The sequence below is a fragment of the Convolutriloba macropyga genome, chromosome 5 (genome assembly GCF_964194025.1).
Source record: "Convolutriloba macropyga chromosome 5, txConMacr16.3, whole genome shotgun sequence".
In the NCBI taxonomy this organism is placed as follows: domain Eukaryota; kingdom Metazoa; phylum Xenacoelomorpha; order Acoela; family Convolutidae; genus Convolutriloba; species Convolutriloba macropyga.
The window spans coordinates 63,240,389-63,265,753 of NC_134472.1; the positions used below are offsets into that span (position 1 = coordinate 63,240,389).

Below are 25,365 nucleotides of genomic sequence, written 5' to 3' on the forward strand. Positions count from 1 at the left end.
AACTCAGTTGTAGAAAGAAACCAAGGTTGCAAAAGGGAAACGTTAATTACACCCAATACTTTTTAGCTTTATTCCCAATGATTTTTACACCCAATACTTTTTTACACCCAATACGTTTTGTATTGCGCCACTTCTGCCAATTTTTTATTTTGCCAAATTTTCCTTTACCAAACTATGCTCGAAGCATATAACTTTTCAGAGCTGTATCTGTAAGTTTGGTACGCGTCATTATCATAAATTTCCAAAATCCTCAATATGGACTGTATTTCAACTATTGATTACGTCAAATGTTTTTTTTCGTGATCTAGCATAAATTCTTAAACCGCCAAAAAAAAATTGCAGAAACTTAAAGAAGTTGGCTAAAAATTTATAGAAAATTTGTCTCAGATATTTTTTTGCTCTAACCTTCATTTTTAATCTTTTCAAACATTAGACAGCGACAGCGTAAGAAAGTTAACATAAATTGTTTTGAGATGCCTTTCGAGATTCCACTAGCTCTCTGAAATGATGGAAATATGAAATTGTTTTTGGAAACAATTGATGGAAACTTGACTGAATTGACATGAAATGCTGCCAATTTTTTCTACAATTTCTGCTGTGTTTGGTTTCTAGACTGAGACAACTTTAAACGTCTAACGTAAAGCTTAGTCTGGGATACTGTCTCGAGAAAGAAAAAATGTTTTGAAGAGTGAAAATCTAGACGCAGACAGTTTAATTTTGATACCACATTTGTTAGTCTGGGATGCCCTCAAGGAACCGTCCGAACAAAAAGTCACGATTTTTCAAAGGATCAAAAATTTTATTCTCGAGCAGAAATGAGAACACTGGCTCTGGGTGTGTTTGCTCTGATAAGAGCGAGCAATTATTTCAATGGCATAAAACTGTTTGATCAAACTTTGACGGCTTTCAAAATGACAGCATTTTCTGTAGGACTGCTTTTTCTAATCAACGGTTAGTGGAGAGTAAAATTTGAAACTCGTTTATGTCTTTGAGAACACAAAATTAAAAAAACATTTCTATTGGTTTTTCTGTTACAGTTTCTTTATACCGCTATCTGTGCGTGGTTCATTCATTTCTGGCCCGAGGAAGTTGGATAAACACTTCTAGTCCGTCCCATTTTGGTTTCTCACTGCACACATATTATAGCTTAGAACATGTGAAATGGTGTAAACTTGATTGCAGTCTTGTGAGGATAAATGCTTGGTATATCTAATCTTGCGTCACCTTTTTAATTGCGAATTTAGTAGCCACGCTTTACAATGACTAATTACACAAACATAAAACAGGAAACCGTCTAGGGAAAATTAAAATGACATTAGAGTCATTATCTATTAATTGAGGTAGTTTATTATGTAGCATCACTTCTGAGCATCAATGGGACTCTTATTAAAGGGATCATGTGAAAAGACAACAAAGTGAAATAAAAATTTTGAACAGAAGCAAAAATTCACAAAATTTTCATGAAAACACATAGTATCTTAGTCATCAAACATAACCTCAGTGCAAAAAACCACTAGAGAAGTTAAGTTAGTGTTTGCAATATGATAAAGTGGAGGGTAACTGTCATTGATGAGAATAAGGATTGGGATGACACAATGATGAACAAGGAGGAACAACATTAAAAATTACCCCATAGTTTTGAAAAAAGAATAATTTTGAACTTATTAGAACCGTTGGTCATGATTTGAAGGCATTAAATAGGTTAAATTATACTTCAATAGGACGCCCTTGACAACTGTCTTCACTCTGAACAGTGCCTACAACTACAAACATAACAACAACTACATGCAAAATTTACAAAATCAATGAAAAAAGCGCAACAAAATCTCAAAGCCATTACAACCAAAAGCTATTCATTCAAATTTTATATGCGCTCAATTGAGCCTCTGTTTGACTTCAATGGCAGACTTCACTGTTAAACTATTGTCATAAAACAGTTAGTTAGAACGTAAAGCCCGCTGAACAGATTATTTTTGTATTCCAGTAAAAAGGAGATGGGACTTGTCAATAGTGTGAGACCAAGGTAAAAGTTGACAGAAAATAGATTAAAAAAGACAAAGTTGAAAAAAAGTACTGTTACGTCTCTTGACGAAAAGTAATTTTAATGACATATCAGCAATCGATTTCAGTAAAATCTTTAGATAGGTTCAGCTAAACATATTCAGGACGTCGCATGAAATTGTGGTTATTGAAATTAAATCGTAAGACCTCAAAAAGAGAAAAACTTTTAAGTTCAAGTTCAAAGAAATTGTTAATGTCTCATCAAAACTGGAACCAAAAACTACCACGTGTTCTAATACAATCACAAAAATGTTTGGCACGACAAGTTTGTTTCCGCTTGGATTGAAAAAGCTATACTTAAGCAACAAAAGCGTTGAAGCTTAGTTTCATTAGTAGTCAAAAGTATTGAAATGAACTTGTATTCAATTTCAGATTAACTTAGAAATTCATTTAAATTTTACGATAAGGTAGTATCCAAGCCATAAAAACCATGAGATTTCTATGGAGCTATTCTATGAAAACATGATATATGCTCATTATATCTGTCATTGATAGAAATTGGATTTGAAAATTGAGCTAAAGTCACAAAAAAAGAAAATTAAACAATTTTTAAAAAGTAGCCCCCCAATTCAAATCGAATCCCTTTGATTATAAAAAATCTAAAATTAGACTAAAGCTAGCCTTTCTCTTGCTTCGCATCTGTTAAAAACACGTTTTCGTTCCCTATCCTAATAGCTTAATACATAGTTTGACACAATAATTTGATCATAAAAAGGCTTAAATTGAACAATTGTGACGCTAAAAGTAAACAAAACTCGTCAAATTTCAAAGTTCAGAAACATTTAAACCTCGAAAAGCCCTGGTAAGTTTGTAAAAATGTAACTAGGCGTACGGGCTTTTTCACAACAACTTTGAGTATAGTCCAATTTTGATATTGCGTTCTATTACAAGGTATTCTAAAGCCCGTGTAACACATACTATGTCATCCTTGATGATATTCTCTCCGGACTTGGGAGTTTTTTCCAAACATTTACGCCCCCAGGCTCACGTGCTACTGTTTTACATAGTAAACATCAGATATAACAACAGATACATTGAAATTGGAGGGGGGGGGGGAGAGAAATATCACGGGTCTTTCCCATTATAGCCCCCCAGCTTAGTGGTCAGATAACCTATAGCCCCCCATCATGGTAATAATACCACAATGGGGGGCTATAATTTCATGGAGGGCTATAATGGGAAAGACCCAAAATCAATGGGGGGGGGGAACAGAATATATCCAGAAATCCATCAACACTGCAGAGACAACCCTGACGGTCCGGCATTGCGATGTCTCGCCATAATCTCGCCGTTGCGATGTCTATCGCACGGAAGTATTGCAAGTATTACCATCGGTGGCTTATGTCTGTCATCACGATTTCCGTCACCATTTCTCTAGCTTCTCAGTTTTTATCAGTTGATAATAGGAAACTATTTTTCGACTCTATTTAAAGTTCGATTTTTTTTAAATAGTAACATGATAGCTACACTGTTGCTATATAGCATGTTACTATGTAAAAAAGAGAAGGTGCGCCCTGGGCATACACGTTATAGGAAACAGAATAGATACCTATTTTCAATGTGTAAAAACATCTGGCGCCGAAGAATTTCACTGTCCAGAACCTCTAACTTCATTTGTTTGATGGTCGAATGTATCAGCCAAAAGCTCGGTCTTAAATTCACAATCAAACACCACTCAATTTCGTTATTATCCCGCCAGCTTAGTCGGCGCATATTATCTGCACCCCCAGACGCACGTGACATATTTTTACATGACGATTTACCATGTAATGGCACATGCTCTGTTATTGGGGGCGCATAACGTACGGGGGGGGGGGCACAAACGGAAAAAGTACGTTATCAGAATCACCCGTCGGAATAGTTTCTGCATTCTGATTAAAAAATGCGTCTTTCGTTCAATCTTCGCGTTCAAATACAATATGAAATAAATAACAAATTTTTTTCTGCAGCAGTTTAGACTTGAAATAAGACTTTTAATCAGCAAAACTCGTGTTAGAATATCGATCAAACTATAGTCTTAAACTTAGTGAGAATTAGAAAGAAAGTTTGACTTACCAGATTAGAAAGACAAGCAATATGACTTCGATCAAAGAAATTATATAAATGAATCGTCAAGAAATGGTGCTGAGAATCAATATTCGGTTCAAATTGGTGAATCTAGATAACTATTATTAGAGTTAGATTAATTGATATAAAATCTTCCCAGCATGTATTAAATGATGATGATATCTCCGGAAGTGTGAATGAATTCTTAGAAAAGTGCAAATGCATTCCATTTATGGTTCCCCTTGCGACTGATTTGCAGAAGCAACCCATATTGGGTAACCCTTGCGACCCCCACTATAAATCACGGTGCTAAGATTAGTTTTGTATCTTGACTTTTTCACACTGATAATGGGTATATATACAGCTGATTTTTGAGTCTTTTTTCATCCCCAAATTCAAATCACCATCTTGATCTAATAATCAGATCTCTCCTGTAAATCTCTAAATTCTTCTGTAAAATATCATTTTGTTGTTCTCTCATTTTTTGAGAAATTAATTCTTTTACTTATTTAAAAACGCTTTTTATTCCGCTTGCGAAAGTCCATAACCCAACAACTCGGACACGAGCTCACGATTCTCATAAAACTTTGTTTTCTCAAAAAGACGTAGAAAAAATTTATTGATCACATTTGTTTACGTCAATGGAATAGAGAAAATGAAACTAAACAAAATATTGGCTAATCTAAATTTGAAAATGAACAAACAATGAACCGGGCCGCGGCCTTTCGGTAAAAATAACGGAGGAAACAAAGTAAGAGGCGGAATTTTAATAATTTTCAACCCTTAGTTTCCGCTCAATAAAGATAGAAAAAGCGGTATTTAAAAGTGAAATGTTTAAAAGTGGAAAGGGAAATTGGAAACCGGACTGGAGTGCCATCGACTTTTAGCATTGAATCATTACATCCCAATAGTAAATCGACGATTGAGTAGTGTTTCTAATTGACTTCGGAGTAGCTTGATCAAGTTACAGTTACTCTTCAGCGTCTTCACTTCAAATTCAGCGCCTAGCTTTTTTCTGAAAATATACTTTTTTAGAATTCATTATTTTCATAGTATATGCATAACTAAGTTCATTATGATCATACTAAGATCTTAATAAGTTCATTATGACCATACTAAGATCTTAAAAAGTTCATTATGACCATACAAAGATCTTAATAAGTTCATTATGACCATACTAAGATCTTAAAAAGTTCATTATGACCATAATAAGATCTTACTAAGTTCATTATGACCATAATAAGATCTTAAAAAGATCATTATGACCATACTAAGATCTTAATAAGTTCATTATGACCATACTAAGATCTTAAAATGTTCATTATGACCATAATAAGATCTTAATAAGTTCATTATGACCATACTAAGATCTTAAAAAGTTCATTATGACCATACTAAGATCTTAATAAGTTCATTATGACCATACTAAGATCTTAAAAAGTTCATTATGACCATAATAAGATCTTACTAAGTTCATTATGACCATACTAAGATCTTAAAAAGTTCATTATGACCATACTAAGATCTTACTAAGTTCATTATGACCATACTAAGATCTTAAAAAGTTCATTATGACCATACTAAGATCTTAATAAGTTCATTATGACCATACTAAGATCTTAAAAAGTTCATTATGACCATACTAAGATCTTACTAAGTTCATTATGACCATACTAAGATCTTAAAAAGTTCATTATGACCATAATAAGATCTTACTAAGTTCATTATGACCATACTAAGATCTTAAAAAGTTCATTTTGACCATAATAAGATCTTACTAAGTTCATTATGACCATACTAAGATCTTAAAAAGATCATTATGACCATACTAAGATCTTAATAAGTTCATTATGACCATACTAAGATCTTAAAAAGTTCATTATGACCATAATAAGATCTTAATAAGTTCATTATGACCATACTAAGATCTTAAAAAGTTCATTATGACCATACTAAGATCTTAATAAGTTCATTATGACCATACTAAGATCTTAAAAAGTTCATTATGACCATAATAAGATCTTAATAAGTTCATTATGACCATACTAAGATCTTAAAAAGTTCATTATGACCATAATAAGATCTTACTAAGTTCATTATGACCATACTAAGATCTTAAAAAGATCATTATGACCATACTAAGATCTTAATAAGTTCATTATGACCATACTAAGATCTTAAAAAGTTCATTATGACCATAATAAGATCTTAATAAGTTCATTATGACCATACTAAGATCTTAAAAAGTTCATTATGACCATACTAAGATCTTAATAAGTTCATTATGACCATACTAAGATCTTAAAAAGTTCATTATGACCATAATAAGATCTTACTAAGTTCATTATGACCATACTAAGATCTTAAAAAGTTCATTATGACCATACTAAGATCTTAATAAGTTCATTATGACCATACTAAGATCTTAAAAAGTTCATTATGACCATACTAAGATCTTACTAAGTTCATTATGACCATACTAAGATCTTAAAAAGTTCATTATGACCATAATAAGATCTTAATAAGTTCATTATGACGATACTAAGATTTTACTCTGAGTTTTACCATGGAATGGCTATCAGATGCCATGATCAGAACTCAAGTCCGGGAATTCACAGACTTTCCGCCTCTTCCCCCTTGATCCCGAAAGTGAATCCTTGGCCCGCGTATATTTACTCTTTAATATTATTACTGAGTGGGGGAGGTGCGTGGTATATATAATACAGCATTAGAATGATAGCAAGTATGAACACAAACAGCAAAGTGTTCACTCTGTTCTGGACATTGGCAAGAAGTCTCCACTCGAAGATTATCTGGCTGTCACACCTCGCGTCTCTGTACGGTTCCGCCCCTCCACTCCGAGAGAAGGAGGCAGCCCCACCCCCTCCTCCCCCGTGAGCACCCCGCACTGAGCCAGACATCCCGGAAGCACCGAAACCGAAGTGGCCGGAGGCGAAGCCTGTAATACAAAGAGTTCAAATTTTTTTCCCCAAGGTTTTATGAAGTTTAATTCCATATTTTTTGTTTCAAGTATCTTTAACCTTTCGGCTGTAATTGGATTTATTTGTTTCGAATAATAAAGCCTTAAGAGAATCTATACGGAATAAATCTTGAATGCATGAAACCTCGAACGAGGTAATTTTTTCTCAACTAAAAATTTTGAATTTCCACTTTCTATTTTAAAAACTTTTCGGTTTGGCGACCTACGTATCAACAGAAAAATTGCGGTGAAATGTTTACAAAAGTTAATGAAGTTTTTCAAAGTTTACTTGAGCAACATGCACTTATACAGATCTCTATTTCTTCAAGAAATAAAATCAAAAAAGTGCTAAACCATGGATATCGAAGCAACTCGAAAATTTATTAGCAGAAAAACATCAATTGTACAATCAATACAAGCTTTTTCAAAATAACAATATTTTCAACGAGTTAAACAAAATGCAGTAACGCAGTAAACCCTGATATACGAGATGCGCAGCACAAGTACTCTGTTGACTTTTTTGAGCAATGTGAAAAATCGAAACAGAAATGGAATTTCTTTAAGAAAAAATTAAGAAGACACAACAAAAATTTGAATGTGTCTGAGATTTCAGCAGAGTAAAGACCACAGACAAAAACGAAAATCTGCAACGCATTCAATGAAACGTTTGCGGAATTGGGCAAATACTCTGGTGTTTTAATTCCTCTGAATTTCCAAAACTTGGAGTACTGTTCTGATAAATTCAAGTTTAGATATTGGCTTTAAAAGAAATCTACAAAACCATTGAGAGTTTAGACAACTGTAAAATCACCAGGTCCTGGAATTGTCCATATGTGGGCTTTAAAGAAATGAAAATACGCAATTGATACGCATCTGGATTTTTAATGATTGTATTCAAAACAGTGTTTTTCCAAGTATTCTAAAACACATTTATGTCTTAGCTTTTCATCAAAAATGATCAACCACACAAATGAGCTACTACCGAAATATTTCAAGCTTACACGTTTTGACAAACCCTTTGAGAAGCTTGTCCTTAACCGACTGATGGATTTGGTTAATGAAAGCAACCTGTTGAAAAAAGAGCATTTCGTATTACAAAACAAAAATCGTCAATAGATGCAGTATTGTTTTTCACTGAGACCGTAATGGAGAACTTTGAAAATGGGAATAAACACGTTCCACTGAGCCTGCAATTTTTTTTGAAGTCTTTTCTCGACGAAAGATCATAATGCGTTAAAAGGCGCCGAGATATCAACAAAAGTTTTCATTTATCATTGAGTACCACAAGGCACAGTCATAGGACCTTTAATTTTTCTTTAATTAAGTTAACGATTTCTCGGGAAAAATAAAAGGTGACTTTGAGTTCGTTCAATTTGCAGACGATACTAGTTATTTATGTCAATTTGAACCAGGAAAAAAATTGCAACGAAAATTGGAAAGTTGTATAGAGAGAGACAGCTACTTGAACGAGAATCGACTGACTTTGAATTCTGATAAAACGGAGCTACTTTATTTTTCTGCCAATGATGAAATGGAACCAAAAGTTACATTTAAAGGGAGTTTATGGAATTCTGCTGAAGGCTGTCGTTCTTTAGGAATACAACTTGACCCAAAATTGTCATTTGAAGTACATCTAAATGAAGTTTTATGAAAAGTAGCGGTTATCATTGCTCACTATGTCTGGTAAGAAACAACATATCTTTGCAAGTAAGGTTGCATGTTTTTAAATCTTTAGTCGTCTCTCGTTTTTCATTCATTAATATTTTTTTACAAACATTGTCAGTAAAAAAATACAGCGTAAAAATCGAAAGATTAAATGGGGCATTGTGTTATATGCGTCGTAAATTTGATCATTGTCGTGATCTTCTTTTCAAATCACCTGTCCTACCAGCAGATTTAATTATTTCAAAGTTTAGTCTGATGAAACTTCACACAGACTTAAAGCAGAGGAAAAAAATTAGAAACCTAGAATGTATGCAAACCACCTACAGTTAAAACAAAACAAACGGACAAAACAGCTGATAATTAGAACGCAAAAGTATACTAAGCAGGGTAAAAGATCATTGATGTTGAAGAGCATACAAAAGTGGAATAAGTTACCTGTTAATGTAAGACCGACGGGGGAAAAACTCTTTTCAGCAGAAAATTAACAGAGTTCTTGCAATGTGAGCATGAAAAAATACCAATGGACATTCGATTAGGGTCATTCGGATCTTATTTTTTCACATAGGGGAACAAACAGTTTAATGGGTAACATTATTCACTAACCAGAAAATTTGTTTAATTTTGTTTATTCCAATATAAATTCCTGATCATTCTGAAGGCATGTAAACTTTATCCTATCGGTTATGTTATTAATTTTTTTACGTTGGGAAAAACAATTCAGCATTTCTTTCATTTGAAACTTTAGAGCAATAATTTTTCTGAATAAAAAAATTAAAAAGATATAGACAACATATAATCAACTTTCTTAAAATTCATAATAAAAGTGAAAAGATTAGTTAGCATTGATTATCCAACTTGCGATCATTAACTTTTAGATTTCAGGGTTAATTAACCATGGCCAAATAAAGGTTAATAACTTCAAAAGACCGACATTTGAGTGTGCGTCTGAATTATAAAAATGTCTCACCTCCCCCAGAAGAGGTGTAGTATCCATCTGTGGAGTAGTATCTGGGACAGACAGCCACACTTCCCCTCTGTTTGTCAATGTGCTTCAAGTCATACTGGAACACATCCGAGGGAAGCACTCCGGATGACCTCCTCCTGGCTGTGGAGATACTCAAGGGTCTACTGCTCCCACTTCCCCCCTCTGCTCCCACCACTGATTCACTCAGTTCAAAGTTGCCACTGTTGTTGCTGTACATGTCGTAGTCAGAGTACCTTGTACAAATAATCAACTTTCCCAGGATAAGGTGCGCGACCCAAGACAGGTATTGGCGAGACCGACTCGTGTCGCAGACAGGGGTGTCCGGTCCATTTGTAACTAATTCAAAACTGTTCATAGATACATTAAGAGCTCTTCTCCCCCTCCTACTCCACCCAACTACTCAGATACTCAGAAAAAATAGATACCTATTTTCAATGTGTAAAAACATCTGTCGCCGACGAATTTCACTGTCCAGAACTGCTTACTTCATTTGTTTGATTGTCGAATGTATCAGCCAAAAGCTCAGTCCTAAATTCACAATCAAACACCACTCGATTTCGTTGTTATCAGGTCTTTTCCGTTTGTGCCCCCCCCAGCTTAGTCGGCGCATATTATCTGCACCCCCAGACGCACGTGACATATTTTTACATGACGATTTACTATGTAATGGCACATGTTCTGTTATTGGGGGCGCATAACGTACGGGGGGGGCACAAACGGAAAAAGTACGTTATCAGAATCACCCGTCGGAATAGTTTCTGCATTCTGATTAAAAAATGCGTCTTTCGTTCAATCTTGGGCGTTCAAATACAATATAAAATAAATAACAATTTTTTTCTGCAGCAGTTTAGACTTGAAATGAGACTTTTAATCAAAACTTGGACATGAGCTCACGATTCTCATAAAACTTTCTTTTCTCAAAAAGACGTAGAAAAAGTTTATTGATCACTTTTGTTTACCTCAATGGAATAGAGAAAATGATGAAACAAAACAAAATATTGGCTAATCTAAATTTGAAAATGAACAAACAATGAACCGGGCCGCGGCCTTTCGGTAAAAAAAACGGAGGAAACAAAGCAAGAGGCGGAATTTTAATAATTTTAAACCCGTAGTTTTCCGCTCAATAAAAGTAGAAAAAGTGGATTTTAAAAGTGATATGTCTAAAAGGAGAGGGAAATTGGAACCCGGACTCGAGTGCCATAGACTTTTAGTACTGAATCATTACATCCAATAGTAAAACGACGATTGAGTAGTGTTTCTAATTGAATTCGGAGTAGCTTGATCAAGTTACAGCTACTCGTCAGCATCTTCATTTCAAACTCAGCGCCTAGCTTCTTTCTGAAAATATACTTTTTTAGAATTCATTATTTTCATAGTATATGCATAACTAAGTTCATTATGATCATACTAAGATCATAATAAGTTCATTATTACCATACTAAGATCTTAATAAGTTCATTATGACCATACTAAGATCTTAAAAAGTTCATTGTGACCATACTAAGATCTTAATAAGTTCATTATGACCATACTAAGATCTTACTAAGTTCATTATGATCATACTAAGATCTTACTAAGTTTATTATGACCATAATAAGATCTTAACAAGTTCATTATGACCATACTAAGATCTTAATAAGTTCATTATGACCATAATAAGATCTTAATAAGTTCATTATGACCATACTAAGATCTTAATAAGTTCATTATGACGATACTTAGATTTTACTATGAGTTTTACCATGAAATGGCTATCAGATGCCATGATCAGAACTCAAATCCGGGAATTCACAGACTTTCCGCCTCTTTCCCCTTGATCCCGAAAGTGAATCATTGGCCCGCGTATATTTACTCTTTAATATTATGACTGAGTGGGGGAGGTGCGTGGTATATATAATACAGCATTAGAATGATAGCAAGTATGAACACAAACAGCAAAGTGTTCACTCTGTTCTGGACATTGGCAAGAAGTCTCCACTCGAAGATTATCTGGCTGTCACACCTCGCGTCTCTGTACGGTTCCGCCCCTCCACTCCGAGAGAAGGAGGCAGCCCCACCCCCTCCTCCCCCGTGAGCACCCCGCACTGAGCCAGACATCCCGGAAGCACCGAAACCGAAGTGGCCGGAGGCGAAGCCTGTAATACAAAGAGTTCAAATTTTTTTCCCCAAGGTTTTATGAAGTTTAATTCCATATTTTTTGTTTCAAGTATCTTTAACCTTTCGGCTGTAATTGGATTTATTTGTTTCGAATAATAAAGCCTTAAGAGAATCTCGATGTGAAAAATCGAAACGGAAATGGAACTTCTTTAAGAAAAAATTAAGAAGACACAACAAAAATTTGAATGTGTCTGAGATTTCAGCAGAGTAAAGACCACAGACAAAAACGAAAATCTGCAACGCATTCAATGAAACGTTTGCGGAACTGGGCAAATATTCTGGTGTTTTAATTCCTCTGAATTTCCAAAACTTGGAGTACTGTTCTGATAAATTCAAGTTTAGATATTGGCTTTAAAAGAAATCTACAAAACCATTGAGAGTTTAGACAACTGTAAAATCACCAGGTCCTGGAATTGTCCATATCTGGGCTTTAAAGAAATGAAAATACGCAATTGATACGCATCTGGATTTTTAATGATTGTATTCAAAACAGTGTTTTTCCAAGTATTCTAAAACACATTTATGTCTTAGCTTTTCATCAAAAATGATCAACCACACAAATGAGCTACTACCGAACTATTTCAAGCTTACACGTTTTGACAAAACCCTTTGAGAAGCTTGTCCTTAACCGACTGATGGATTTGGTTAATGAAAGCAACCTGTTGAAAAAAGAGCATTTCGTATTACAAAACAAAAATCGTCAATAGATGCAGTATTGTTTTTCACTGAGACCGTAATGGAGAACATTGAAAATGGGAATAAACACGTTCCACTGAGCCTGCAATTTTTTTGAAGTCTTTTCTCGACGAAAGATCGTAATGCGTTAAAAGGCGCCGAGATATCAACAAAAGTTTTCATTTATCATTGAGTACCACAAGGCACAGTTATAGGACCTTTAATTTTTCTTTAATTAAGTTAACGATTTCTCGGGAAAAATAAAAGGTGACTTTGAGTTCGTTCAATTTGCAGACGATACTAGTTATTTATGTAAATTTGAACCAGGAAAAAAATTGCAACGAAAATTGCAAAGTTGTATAGAGAGAGACAGCTACTTGAACGAGAATCGACTGACTTTGAGTTCTGATAAAACGGAGCTACTTTATTTTTCTGCGAGTGATGAAATAGAACCAAAAGTTACATTTAAAGGGAGTTTATGGAATTCTGCTGAGGGCTGTCGTTCTTTAGGAATACAACTTGACCCAAAATTGTCATTTGAAGTACATCTAAATGTAGTTTTATGAAAAGTAGCGGTTATCATTGCTCACCATGTCTGGTAAGAAACAACATATCTTTGCAAGTAAGGTTGCATGTTTTTAAATCTTTAGTCCTCTCTCGTTTTTCATTCATTAAATTTTTTCCTACAAACATTGTCAGTAAAAAAAATACAGCGTAAAAATCGAAAGATTAAATGGGGCATTGTGTTATATGCGTCGTAAATTTGATCATTGTCGTGATCTTCTTTTCAAATCACCTGTCCTACCAGCAGATTTAATTATTTCAAAGTTTAGTCTGATGAAACTTCACACAGACTTAAAGCAGAGGAAAAAAATTAGAAACCTAGAATGTATGCAAACCACCTACAGTTAAAACAAAACAAACGGACAAAACAGCTGATAATTAGAACGCAAAAGTATACTAAGCAGGGTAAAAGATCATTGATGTTGAAGAGCATACAAAAGAGGAATAAGTTACCTGTTAGTGTAAGACCGACGGGGGAAAAACTCTTTTCAGCAGAAAATTAACAGAGTTCTTGCAATGTCAGCATGAAAAAATACCAATGGACATTCGATTAAGGTCATTCGGATCTTATTTTTTCACATAGGGGAACAAACAGTTTAATGGGTAACATTATTCACTAACCAGAAAATTTGTTTAATTTTGTTTATTCCAATATATATTCCTGATCATTCTGAAGGCATGTAAACTTTATCCTTTCGGTTATGTTATTAATTTTTTTACGTTGGGAAAAACAATTCAGCATTTCTTTCATTTGAAACTTTAGAGCAATAATTTTTCTGAATAAAAAAATTAAAAAGATATAGACAACATATAATCAACTTTCTTAAAATTCATAATAAAAATGAAAAGATTAGTTAGCATTGATTATCCAACTTGCGATCATTAACTTTTAGATTTCAGGGTTAATTAACCATGGCCAAATAAAGGTTAATAACTTCAAAAGACCGACATTTGAGTGTGCGTCTGAATTATAAAAATGTCTCACCTCCCCCAGAAGAGGTGTAGTATCCATCTGTGGAGTAGTATCTGGGACAGACAGCCACACTTCCCCTCTGTTTGTCAATGTGCTTCAAGTCATACTGGAACACATCCGAGGGAAGCACTCCGGATGACCTCCTCCTGGCTGTGGAGATACTCAAGGGTCTACTGCTCCCACTTCCCCCCTCTCCTCCCACCACTGATTCACTCAGTTCAAAGTTGCCACTGTTGTTGTTGTACATGTCGTAGTCAGAGTACCTTGTACAAATATTCAACTTTCCCAGGATAAGGTGCGCGACCCAAGACAGGTATTGGTGAGACCGACTCGTGTCGCAGACAGGGGTGTCCGGTCCATTTGTAATTAATTCAAAACTGTTCATAGATACATTAAGAGCTCTTCTCCCCCTCCTACTCCCCCCAACTACTCAGATACTCAGAAAAAATCGCAGCTGTGAAGTATAACTCGATCATTCGACAACTGGTCAAATAAAGTGTTTTGAAATAATTTAAGGCAATCTCGATAAATCATACTGATGCCTCAAAGTCTATATGCCGAAATATGGTATGAAGGAAAACAAAGAGGCCCGGTAATGTGCGTTCGCACATAGTGTTCCTAACCTGCTCATATTTTTGACTTAATTGTCTACCAAATGAGGAAGGCAACGAAACCTGTCGAAAACACACACACTCTTCGAAAATAATTGGTTACTGAGAAATTAATCTCAAGTGCTAACCGATGGATGACTTAATTACTGCCGCTTTGGAGATGACATTTGCTTTTAATTAAACTACGAGACAAGACAAACAACAAAAACAACAAAACATCAATTCCCGTCAAACTCAAAATCTATTTTTTTAAAAAAGCCAATGAAAAGGTCAGGTACAATCTAAACTAAAAAATCAACTTGTTCTTCACCTCAAAGCAGATGTTACCTTTCCTTAATGAGACTTTGTAACAAGTCAAAAAGAACAAGATCAAAATCAGGCAAAGTTAACCATCAGTTGTCAACTACAAACACTAGATAGTCTTATGTAACTCCATCGGAGCCGTTCGTTAGCGAGAAAACGAAATAAATAATGCCAACTTGGAAAACCAATGATACTTGCCATTGACGAGATTAGAAGACAAGATAAACAACAAAATCAATTAACGAAAACAACTTTCAAATACGACCAAAAATCAACATCTATTCACAAGCGTTTAAAAAAGGAGCCAAAATGGCAACGGATAATACCAGACAAGTGTAAATAGTTCCAAATAAAACATCAATTATCATCCAAAAAACCAAAAAAATTCTTACGTCTCCCGAAAAAATGTAGGACCATTCCTTACTGAGATTTGGTAACATGTAGACAGAAAAAGAACAAAAGAGCAAAATTTAAAACTATATTTATCTTTTTGAAAACAACTTCAAAGAAAAAAAAACCATTACCTCTCAACTGAAAATGCTGCATCTGCTCTTTTATACATTCTCACAGGTGGCCAACGTGATTTCTCATTATCCATTTTTGTCATAAGACTATGACTGAAAGTGACAGATACATCTTAAAATCAATTATTCAATTAAAATTTGATAGAAAATGGTATGGGTGTCGTTAAAACCATGAGCTTTTCATTAGAGCCATTATAAATAATTAACTGCTCTCGTCATAAATAATGGATGTTGTCATTAATGTTGTATAGATGACACGTAAACAAACAACAGGAAACGCACAAAAAAATTATAATTTAATCAAATAACAAAAGATTTATAAAAACACAAAATAACGGAGCCACAACACTACAAATGAACAGAATCTAGTGAAAAACAATAAAAATTTTTTCGCTAGAAGGAAAATTTAAGCTGTGTTTACGATAGAGTTTTTGTAGCAAATAGTCAGGAATTGTAGAAAAATTGCAGAAATTAGACAAAAAATCACCGAAATTCGGAAAGATTATGAAGACTTTTGAACCAAAAAATTTTAAAATTTTTTTCAATTTAAATATTCAACTATAACTAATGAGAAAAAATCAATTTCATGGGAAGCCAATTGTACTTCAAAATTAATGAGACTAAGTTTTCAGACAACAAACTTACAACGCTTACAGTCAGACCTAAAAACTCAACAATTGATGTTACAAAAACAAACTATTAAAGCTTTTGAAATCAAAATCTACCAATTGAATAGATGATAAATTTTTAATTAAGATATTTTTGAACATCAAAAATGCTTCGTTTCGAAGGGAAGGGTCTAATGGGAAAAGACAAAAGATGACCACGAGTAATGACCTGTATCAAAATCTTTTAAATAATTTCTGAAACACATAGCATCTTAGACGTAAAATCACCAGCTGCCATAAAGCCAAAGATGGATAAATGTTTTTTCTACGCAATCTTTTTCAAAATAAATTTCCATTTACGTTTTTTATATTTAATTACTGAAAGTGAATTCAAACCAAGGCCCTATTAATGAGAGAAAAATTGAAATCTCAAATTCATTAAACACATCAATAAACGCACTTAGAATAAAATCAACTGGCGTACAAGCTTTGAATTATTTAAGATAGAAAAGATAAAATTATAGATAAACCAACCGGCTAAAAAGACCAGTTTTGAAAAATGTACATTACTCATCTGTTCTCCTGAAATTTTCATCACTATGCCCTAGTCAAGAATGGATGGTTATCTTGTAGGAATGTGGCAGAAATTTCTGGCATAATCTCTCAAGATAAGCATTTTCTGCCAGATTCCTAGACGTATTCAAAGATCACAATTATTCAACAGATTCTTACAAGATAGCCAATATTTTCTGCCAGATTCTTAAAAGATAACCATTTCTCTACCAAATTCTTACAAGATAACCAATTTTTCCAGCCTTTCCTACAGCAAGAAAGGCATGCGCAAACTGTTCTAGGTTCCTTAGCAGCTCGTAAAAAACAAAGGATTGCAATATCTGAGTGTACACATATTTCGGGCAACGACAAAAGAAAACAAGAGGAAGGAAGCATCGGAAATTACTAAAAAAAGATGTAAATACCAATTACAAAAACAACAATTTTTAGAACAAAACAATATTCGAAAGCTGAGGAAACTGATAATGTACTGATCAATTCAATATGCTGTAAATGTTGTTTGCAATAGTAGAGAATTCTTTAGGTAGATAAAATTGCAATTTTGGCAAACTTAAAATTGAAAATGAAGATATAAAATGTGTTTTTAATGAAAAACTTTTATTCAAGGAAATCTTTTTAAAATTATTCCAAATTTTATTAATTTAGGCCAACAATGACTTTGTCCGTAGCAAATGGACCCAGGATATAAAAATCAGAGAAAATGAAATCATGAATGTTTTAAGCGAAAACTCAATCTGCGCTTACACTGATTGGATGTTTTCAAAATCTAATTCTGCCGTGTTCCACTCATGCGATTTTAATTGGACTTCAAAATATTGTTTTACTTAACTTTGACCAAATTATCGTCAATTTTGCAAAAACTTTAATAATGTTATTGGTTTTAAATTTAAGGATAAGGACGCTGGCCAGTTGATTTTATTCGAGTCTGTTGGTTAAAATGTCGCTAATTTTTTCGAATTTGAGACTTTTAAATCAAAAATCGCTCCAAGTAGGCTTTTTTTTTATCTCACATTGTTTAAATATTCCACAAGTTTAGAACTAACACGTGCTGTCACAATCTTTGAACACACCAAAAAGAGCTAGTTAAACTTTTCCTTACCATATGAGTCTTATGAAATTCAAACTTTACCGAATTTTTGAAAAATTAAACCAACAATTATATAAAAAGCATCATTTACTTTTGGTTTATTGAAATATTTTTTCTCTAATTGATCTAATTGGGAAACATATGGAATAACTAACTGCTTAGCTGTTTTTTTGGATGCGCAGCAAACTCGAGGCTAGTTTTTGACTCGTCTTGGAATCTTACAGTCAATAACTAGTTGGGTTAGGTTTAAGTGCAATCTTTCTCAAAATAAATTCGCATTTTCGTTTTTATATTTAATTACTGAGAGTGAATTCAAACCAAGGCCCAATTAATGAGAGAGTCTATTTGCAATATCATGAGGCCAAGCAAATGTATATTATGTCTTCAGAGAAAAACTAAGTTTTTTTATTGCACTGACAATGTGTTTTCGTAATTTTTATATAATTTGAGAGCTCATAATTTGTTAGATTTTTGGAAAATACTTTTTCAAAAAATCTGTGAATATTTGAACGTTGTCTCATTTGTAAAATTTTGTCAATTTTTACACTTGTCTCTGTAACGACAAGCGGTATCTTCATTCCAGTGACCAAGATCCAAGCTTTGAAATGGTTTTATATTGAACTAATGTCTTGGTGGCACTACGCATTTTCATTTAAAAAATTTGATTTATGGATATTTTCCCAATCTTGTGTTTTTTAATTGCTCGCCACATTACCAAACTATTAGGTTTGCCCAATTCGCATTGAAAATTGAACAATTGAAGATGTTTAAGATTCGCCATGAACAGCTTATGGTTTTAAAGGTCGCAACACTGCCTTCTGGTTAAATTTAATTGATTTCTCTTTGTAGTTCTCTGGCATATTACGGATACTGACTAGTCTCAATTGCTTGTTTTGAGTAATAAATAGTTATAAATTAACGTTCTCAATGAGCTCAGTTTTAATCAATTAGTAATTGGTTGTTTTCAAAATTAGAAGCGTATTCTTGAAAATTGGCTCCTTTTTTCTCGTCTTTGTCGACCTGTTACTGAGTCTCATATTTTATCTGATGAAGTACAGTTTAATTTGTTTAGTTCAGGGTTATCTAAATTCATTTTCATTTTGTTATTCAGTGTTTTTTTTTAAATATGGACATCGAGTTTTGATCATAACTAATATTTTCAATTATTTGACTTTTATGTTTGTCTTGTCCCGTACTCTCATTAATGGCAAGTCTGTTCTGCCCCGAACCCAGCATTAAGTTTTTCAATTAGTTGTTTGTTTAACGAAGTGTGAATTTTTGAAATTTTTTCATCTCTTCCTCAACCGGGCCGAGGTGTCCACCCGTATTCCACCGTTATTAAGCGAGAATAAGGGTGTAAAGCAATTTCCACTCTTAAATAACGGGGAAAAGCGGGTAAGAGTGTAATTTTGAGGAAATTGCACTTTTTTTACACTCTTTACACTCTTTACTCCACTCTTTACACTCTTTACTCCACTCTTTACACTCTTTACTCCATTCGTTTTATTAACACCAGTAAAATTACACTTTAAAATGGAATTCCACCCTAATTAAGGGTAGCACTAACGGTGTAAAAATATTATTTTTACACTTTTACACGCTTTTCCCCGTTATTTTTGGGAAAAATCCTCGGCCCGGGCATCTGGTAGACATTTAAATCAAAACGTGGATGAGCGGGGTCGGAACATTATGCGCAAACGCACATTACCGAGCCTCCTTTTTTGATAAAAAGCAAAATGATGAAGTGAACCTGTTGTATATGCCATAGTTGCGATGTGTACTCTGATGATGGTGATGATTGCTGTGATTAAAATGAGTAGGGGTGGGTCTGGGTGTACTGGGGAAGTTCTTCTCACTAAATGTCACATGGTTCTTGCTGTTGTTGTTGGTTTGGCTATTATTATTATTGTTGTTGTTGTTGTTGAGTTTGTGGGAGATGTTGTTGAGTTCCGCGTGTGATGCAGCCGCCAGCCACTCTGACTCTAATCTGTCCTCCTCATCCACTTGAGTGGGGTATCCACCCGATCCACCCAATCCACCGACAGCAGAACCATTCCTAAAGTTCATTCAAAATAGAAAAATTGCTGATTTTTTATTTGTTTTTAATCTATAATGCTTGATTTTGCTCCATTTACCTCAATTGTTCCTATTGTAATCCTTATGCAATTATTTAAGTTCATGTTCTCTGTTTTGATGACACAGGAACTGAAGCTGATCTTGTTCGCTAGATTCTAAGACAAGCGTTCATCATGAATTCTAAGGTTATACGATATTGGGAAATAGCTTCCAAAAGGTCCATCTCCAAGCTCAAATTAGTTTGTTCATGATGTAGAATCGGCTGGAATATGATACTTGATCACGTGCTCTTTCAATAGTGAGCGGATGGGTTCATAGTGGGTTCATATAGTGGGTTCATATAATTTGCAACCCCCAGAATCACGTGCAATAATTTTACATAATGGTTTACCATGCAATCACACGTGCTCTGTAATTGCGGGGAGCATAACGTACTGGGGGGGGGGGGCACAAACGGAAAAGATCCAAAAATTGGCTATGCACAGTCAAAGAACAGTCAAAACTGGTCTTCGTCATAATCGTGCTCACACGCGTACCTCGACTTTGGGACTGTGATGAAGTAACCAACTAACTTGAGCCATGATGAAACATTGGAAGCACCATCGTGTGACAGGAATGGCTCCTTCTCTGGACTGGGAGTCGTGGAAACGTGTTTGGAGTGCATATTGGAATACTGTCCCCCACCCCCATTATTATTCACAGTAGTGGCAACACCCCCATGACTACCCCCAACAACAGACGGTCGTGTACCCAGGAAACCCCCGAACAGTCTGGACTGGTGTGGGTAGGGGTGGAGAGGGGGCTGGTAGATGTTCTTGAGTAGACTATATGTCCCTCTGGGTCCTACCACCCTCCTCAGTCTCTCGCCTATAACTCTGAGTCTGCGAGATGCCCTGGAGTGTATGCTTGAGAAGAACACACACATGGTCACAACTTGCATCAACAAAGAGAGAGCTGAAACAAACGACAAACAATTCATAAATAAATAGCTGTACAATTTACAAAACACGTGACTTTGAATTTTCAGTCAAATTAATTTCACCCTTTATCCCCGATTCATTTACCCGTCTATCATTTGGTACACATATCATTCAGAAACAGGTCTACGTAGGTTGTGGATGAAGAATTTTTGCGACCGATTGTTTATCCGTTCTTATAGTAGTAGGTTCATTTAGTGGTATCAACACCAAAAAAATCACCTTTAAAATTTTCTTTATTGCAATTGGTCTCTACTCAAGGTTTGCCACAGTTCAGTTCGGTCTTCTTTATTTTTTTATAGAAAAGGAGGCGTAATTTTTTTTGAGGTAGTTGTAATTTTGACACTAAATTGAAAAAAAAAACTGTTTTGCAGTTTCTCATAAAAATTTGCAAATTTTGATGTTTCACAATCATAATGGGCCGATTAATTTTTTAACATCTCACAGATGAGTTTTTGAACAGAATTAAAACCGCAGTGTGTAGCAAATATTAGATAATTTTTCCAATTTTTAAAGAGATTTCTGACACGTTTCGCTCTCTGCCTCTATTTGTGTCTAAAACGTAAAGGAACGTTTCTGTTGATCTAAAAAATGCTAATTAGTAGAAATATTTTTCGATGATACCTTTCTGTAATGTTTTCATAGAAATAGAAAATTTTTATTGGAACTCGAAAAACATTTTCTTAAAATCTTTTCGAAAAACTCTTTCTTGTTTAATTGAGGATTTTCACAAAGAAAACAAAATTTACCTTTCACTCAACAAAAAATCTTACCGACTAGACAAGAGTAGCCTCAAAATATAGAGAGTTGAAGATCAAATTTTCTATAGACTTCAAATTAAATTATCAATATTTGTCTTCAGTTTTTGAAACTGGCAATCTTTTAAATTTTCAAATTCTATTGTATTGTGTTATGCTTGAGGATATTATTTTGAACGTTGATCTCTGACACAATAAAATTTCAAAATGAAAACTTTTTCCGTTCCTATTTTTCAAAAGCGAATCTTTTTGATTCGTTGTTGTTCATTTCATGAAAATAGGTTTCTATATGTCTCTGCGGACTTGAATTATTTGTCATGAAAAAGCAATAAAACATTCTTAATATCAACTCTAGAATTTAGAAGAGAAGGTTTTTTCTGCTTTTAGCTTTAGATTTTCAAAATTCATTTTGGCTGTATTGAGAGCTCTAAAGTGCCTGACGTATTCTGTTTACCAATAAAAATTACTGAAGCAGAAAACTTTGATTCTTAAGTAGTTTTTGACGAAACAAAGAGACGCATAGGGAATTTTTCTTCACGAATTCTATTTCAAAAAGGAAACATTTTTGTTTCGATTTTCTTTGGGTAAAATAATTCAAGTCGTTAGTTTTTAGGTTTGAAACAGTGAAGAATTGCTCGTGAATTCGAAACTCCATGTAAGTTGAAAATATTTGTCGGTTTGTATTTAGCTTTAATATCCCCCACCATCTACACCAACCGCTGTTTTTTTTCCTTCTCAATTTTTCCTGAGAAATTTTAAATTGTTCCCTTTTTCAACATTCTAAAAAACTGAAATTTTTAAATATAAATCAAAACTAGATCCTGAGGGCTGCACAATTTCCTGCGATACGTAAACAAGAAAGCGCCAGCCTCGCATATTATTTCCCCATTGCGAAAATAATGATAAAACAATAATTGAGGTTCCATCTGTTCCAGATATTCCTATCTCTTCAAAAAAATGACATGCAAAATGACATAGAAGTATATTTCTACCGAACTAAGAAAAGCTCTACCAATTTTTAGTTTGAAAATGAGAAAAATCCTATTGGGAGCAATACAAAAGCAAACGCTGTGACGTTTGCTTGGAATTAGTACTGTTCATGTGTCCTACATAATTTCTATGGTAAAACTGAGGTTGAAATTTAAGAACTGAGCGATCTCTGATCAGATTTAGAAATCGCTGGACTAGGTCACGGACTCAAGTCATCGTTCGCCCAAAGACGACTAATCATGGCCCATTTTAACGCACCAAAGTCATAATGACCAGTTTGGTCATATATCTTTTTGGTGTAGATAGGTCCGAACAAGCGACATTTCGTTCTATAATGTTTGAACAAAAATTTTAATCAATTGACAACAAAGAATAATTAGCCTAAACTTTGTGTAGTAGTAGTGTTATAGTAATACTTGCCTATCATGAATAGAGATGCGAGTAGGAAGAGACCGAGTACTGAGATGCCCCCCTGAGGTACCATCTCACTCACCACCATTAGATTCACACTCTGGGCAAGGAACACTGTCATACCATACGTCACCTAAATACAGACATCCCCTACAAACAATGACACCCTAGATCAAGCTAGCAAGGTTTCAATATCTATCAATTATCTTCATCTTTTGAAATTTCCGTATCTTATATAGATCAGGTCTTCGAAAAAAAAGTGGGTAGAAAAGGTTTTACATGAGAATTTTTGAGATTTATTGAAAGTTTATTCAGCAAGAAAACTTTCTATTTAACGGTTGTTAAATCAATTTCAGATTATAATTTTAAAAATTCCGATTATAATGGAAAAAATTATTTACAGATCAATCCATTTATTGACAAACACAGTTCGCTAGATGCAAATAACTACCATGTTTTAGCTGCTTTCTGTCATTTGAAGCAATTTCATACTATATCTGCGCTTTATGTTTAAAAAATGATTTTAAAATTCGGCGTTTTCTATCAATTATTAAACAAGCTTACCGTGGGTGTAAGTACAAGACGCCCAACAACAAAATACTCAATACCATATGACTCAATTTGAGAACAACCAATGTTACAAAATACACAGCACTCTGCCGGAGAACCCTAAATTACAATACATTTACAATCATACACTTAACGTGCGCGAACACAATTACGCGCCCATTAATTAAGTAACTAAACGCAAAAGATTTCAACAAGATGCAAAATTGTGACTTAACGTAGGTGGTAGAAAAAAATTTTAGGCTTAAATATATCTAACAACAATATAGACACTAAACATGAGCAAAATTTCATATTGAACGTCCTGTTGGGCCAATTAACTTTAATCTTTCATTGTTATGAATTGAGAAAATGGCAAGAGAGCGTACCAATGGCAAATGGAGCTCCCATAAATGTCAAGTTACCACCATTGCCACTGCAAAGCAATTATCATCAAACAATGCCGACTATAATTATATTTTTTAAGTCTTCCAGATTTTTAGAAGCTAAACAGATTCTTGGACAATTGAAGAAGAGCGCCAGGGCCATCATCATCACAGTCTATTATCAATGGGATACGATGATGTTACGCAGCCGTCTTTAGCATCCAGATTGGCAATATAATGCACGCGAAGTCGCCAAAAAGCAATAAGTGGCTTTTGACCAGATCTGCCTAAGAGATATCCCGGCGTTGGCCTGACCGAACAGACTGATATGTGCGCATTGGCCAGACCAAGCAGACCAGAATGTGGAAATTGGCCAGACAAAACAGAAAAAAATTGTGTCTTGGCCAGATTCACACAGCAATGAGAAATTTTCCAGATCATTGCGTGGGATCGGAACCCACAAGTCAGCCATCAGACCCAGGCCGGTATATCCAAAAACTCTTGGGTTGGAGACTTCATGAGAGTTTTAAATTTTGATAATATTTTTAACACAAAGTGATTTTCCTACTGATTTCTGTGGCTGGCAACATCCAAAGCCTGCGCTTTGAACGCATTTTGAATTACGTGGTGATACTTTAAATAAAGTTCAATGTTCGAAAAAACTTTGACGGAAGAAACGGTGTGTCGTAAAAGGCACTCTGATCTAAAAGGCGGTTAAACCTAAACGATGGGTTGACCTATTAGCATTTTTTGGATCTTTGAAATTTTATAGTTATTTTTTTGAGTTTTATCACAGCAGATGACGTCATTTCGAGCGGATTCGATGTTATTTCACTCTGGAACAGAAAATAATTATTCTTGTTCAAATGTGCATTTTTCATTATTTTGGTTGAATTATTGTTAGTTAATTTGGGTATTTTGGCATTGGATATATTGTCATGAAACTGTTTTTTTTTTGATAATTTGGATATAAGTGAGAAAAGAATTCACTAATAAACCACCTATCTCAATTGGTGGTAACTCTAAAAAAAGGTGTGTAAATTTCGTGACATCAAAAACAACAGTAGATTAAACAAAAACCTAAAAGCGACCGATTGTGATATAAGATTCGTGTTCAGTCCACTAAGTAATCAGTCCACTAATAACCTAATAGATTGAGTTATAAATAGCTTTATTAACAAAGCAGTAGCAGATTTTTCCATTTTCAATACTGTAGGCTCAGCCAATATTCACTCATTGACCATTTTCAACTTGAGTCTGTAATCAGATTTGAGTTTTTGCACTTGCCCTTGAAAAATCTATTGACAGCGGAGAATTTTTCATTTTTAAGGCTCTCTACTTCAAAAATGTTTCCAGTTTTGCAACTAAAATAACTCTCAATTCAGTTTATTCAGGCGGACAATCAGCAA

The 25,365-nt window shown here is 34.3% G+C and overlaps 2 protein-coding genes across 2 annotated transcripts in view; both read right to left on the reverse strand.

The window, feature by feature from the left end:
- Positions 1 to 6,705: 6,705 nt before the first annotated feature.
- On the reverse strand, positions 6,706 to 9,982 carry LOC142340155 (uncharacterized). The gene is made up of 2 exons (XM_075390659.1): positions 9,720 to 9,982; positions 6,706 to 7,066 (listed from the first exon to the last, which is right to left on the reverse strand). The coding sequence occupies exons 1-2, from the start codon at positions 9,952 to 9,954 to the stop codon at positions 6,780 to 6,782; spliced, it is 522 nt and encodes a 173-aa protein (XP_075246774.1). The 5' UTR covers positions 9,955 to 9,982; the 3' UTR covers positions 6,706 to 6,779.
- A 1,571-nt stretch (positions 9,983 to 11,553) lies between these two features.
- The window catches only part of LOC142340460 (uncharacterized), a 33,460-nt gene continuing 19,648 nt past the window's right edge, over positions 11,554 to 25,365 (reverse strand). The window contains exons 7-11 of the mRNA XM_075391034.1: positions 23,034 to 23,157; positions 20,461 to 20,842; positions 19,563 to 19,868; positions 14,119 to 14,369; positions 11,554 to 11,872 (exon numbers count right to left, since the gene is read on the reverse strand). Of these exons, the coding sequence (XP_075247149.1) occupies positions 11,586 to 11,872; positions 14,119 to 14,369; positions 19,563 to 19,868; positions 20,461 to 20,842; positions 23,034 to 23,157 (1,350 nt within the window). The 3' untranslated portion in view covers positions 11,554 to 11,585. The remainder of the gene's footprint in view (positions 11,873 to 14,118; positions 14,370 to 19,562; positions 19,869 to 20,460; positions 20,843 to 23,033; positions 23,158 to 25,365) is intronic.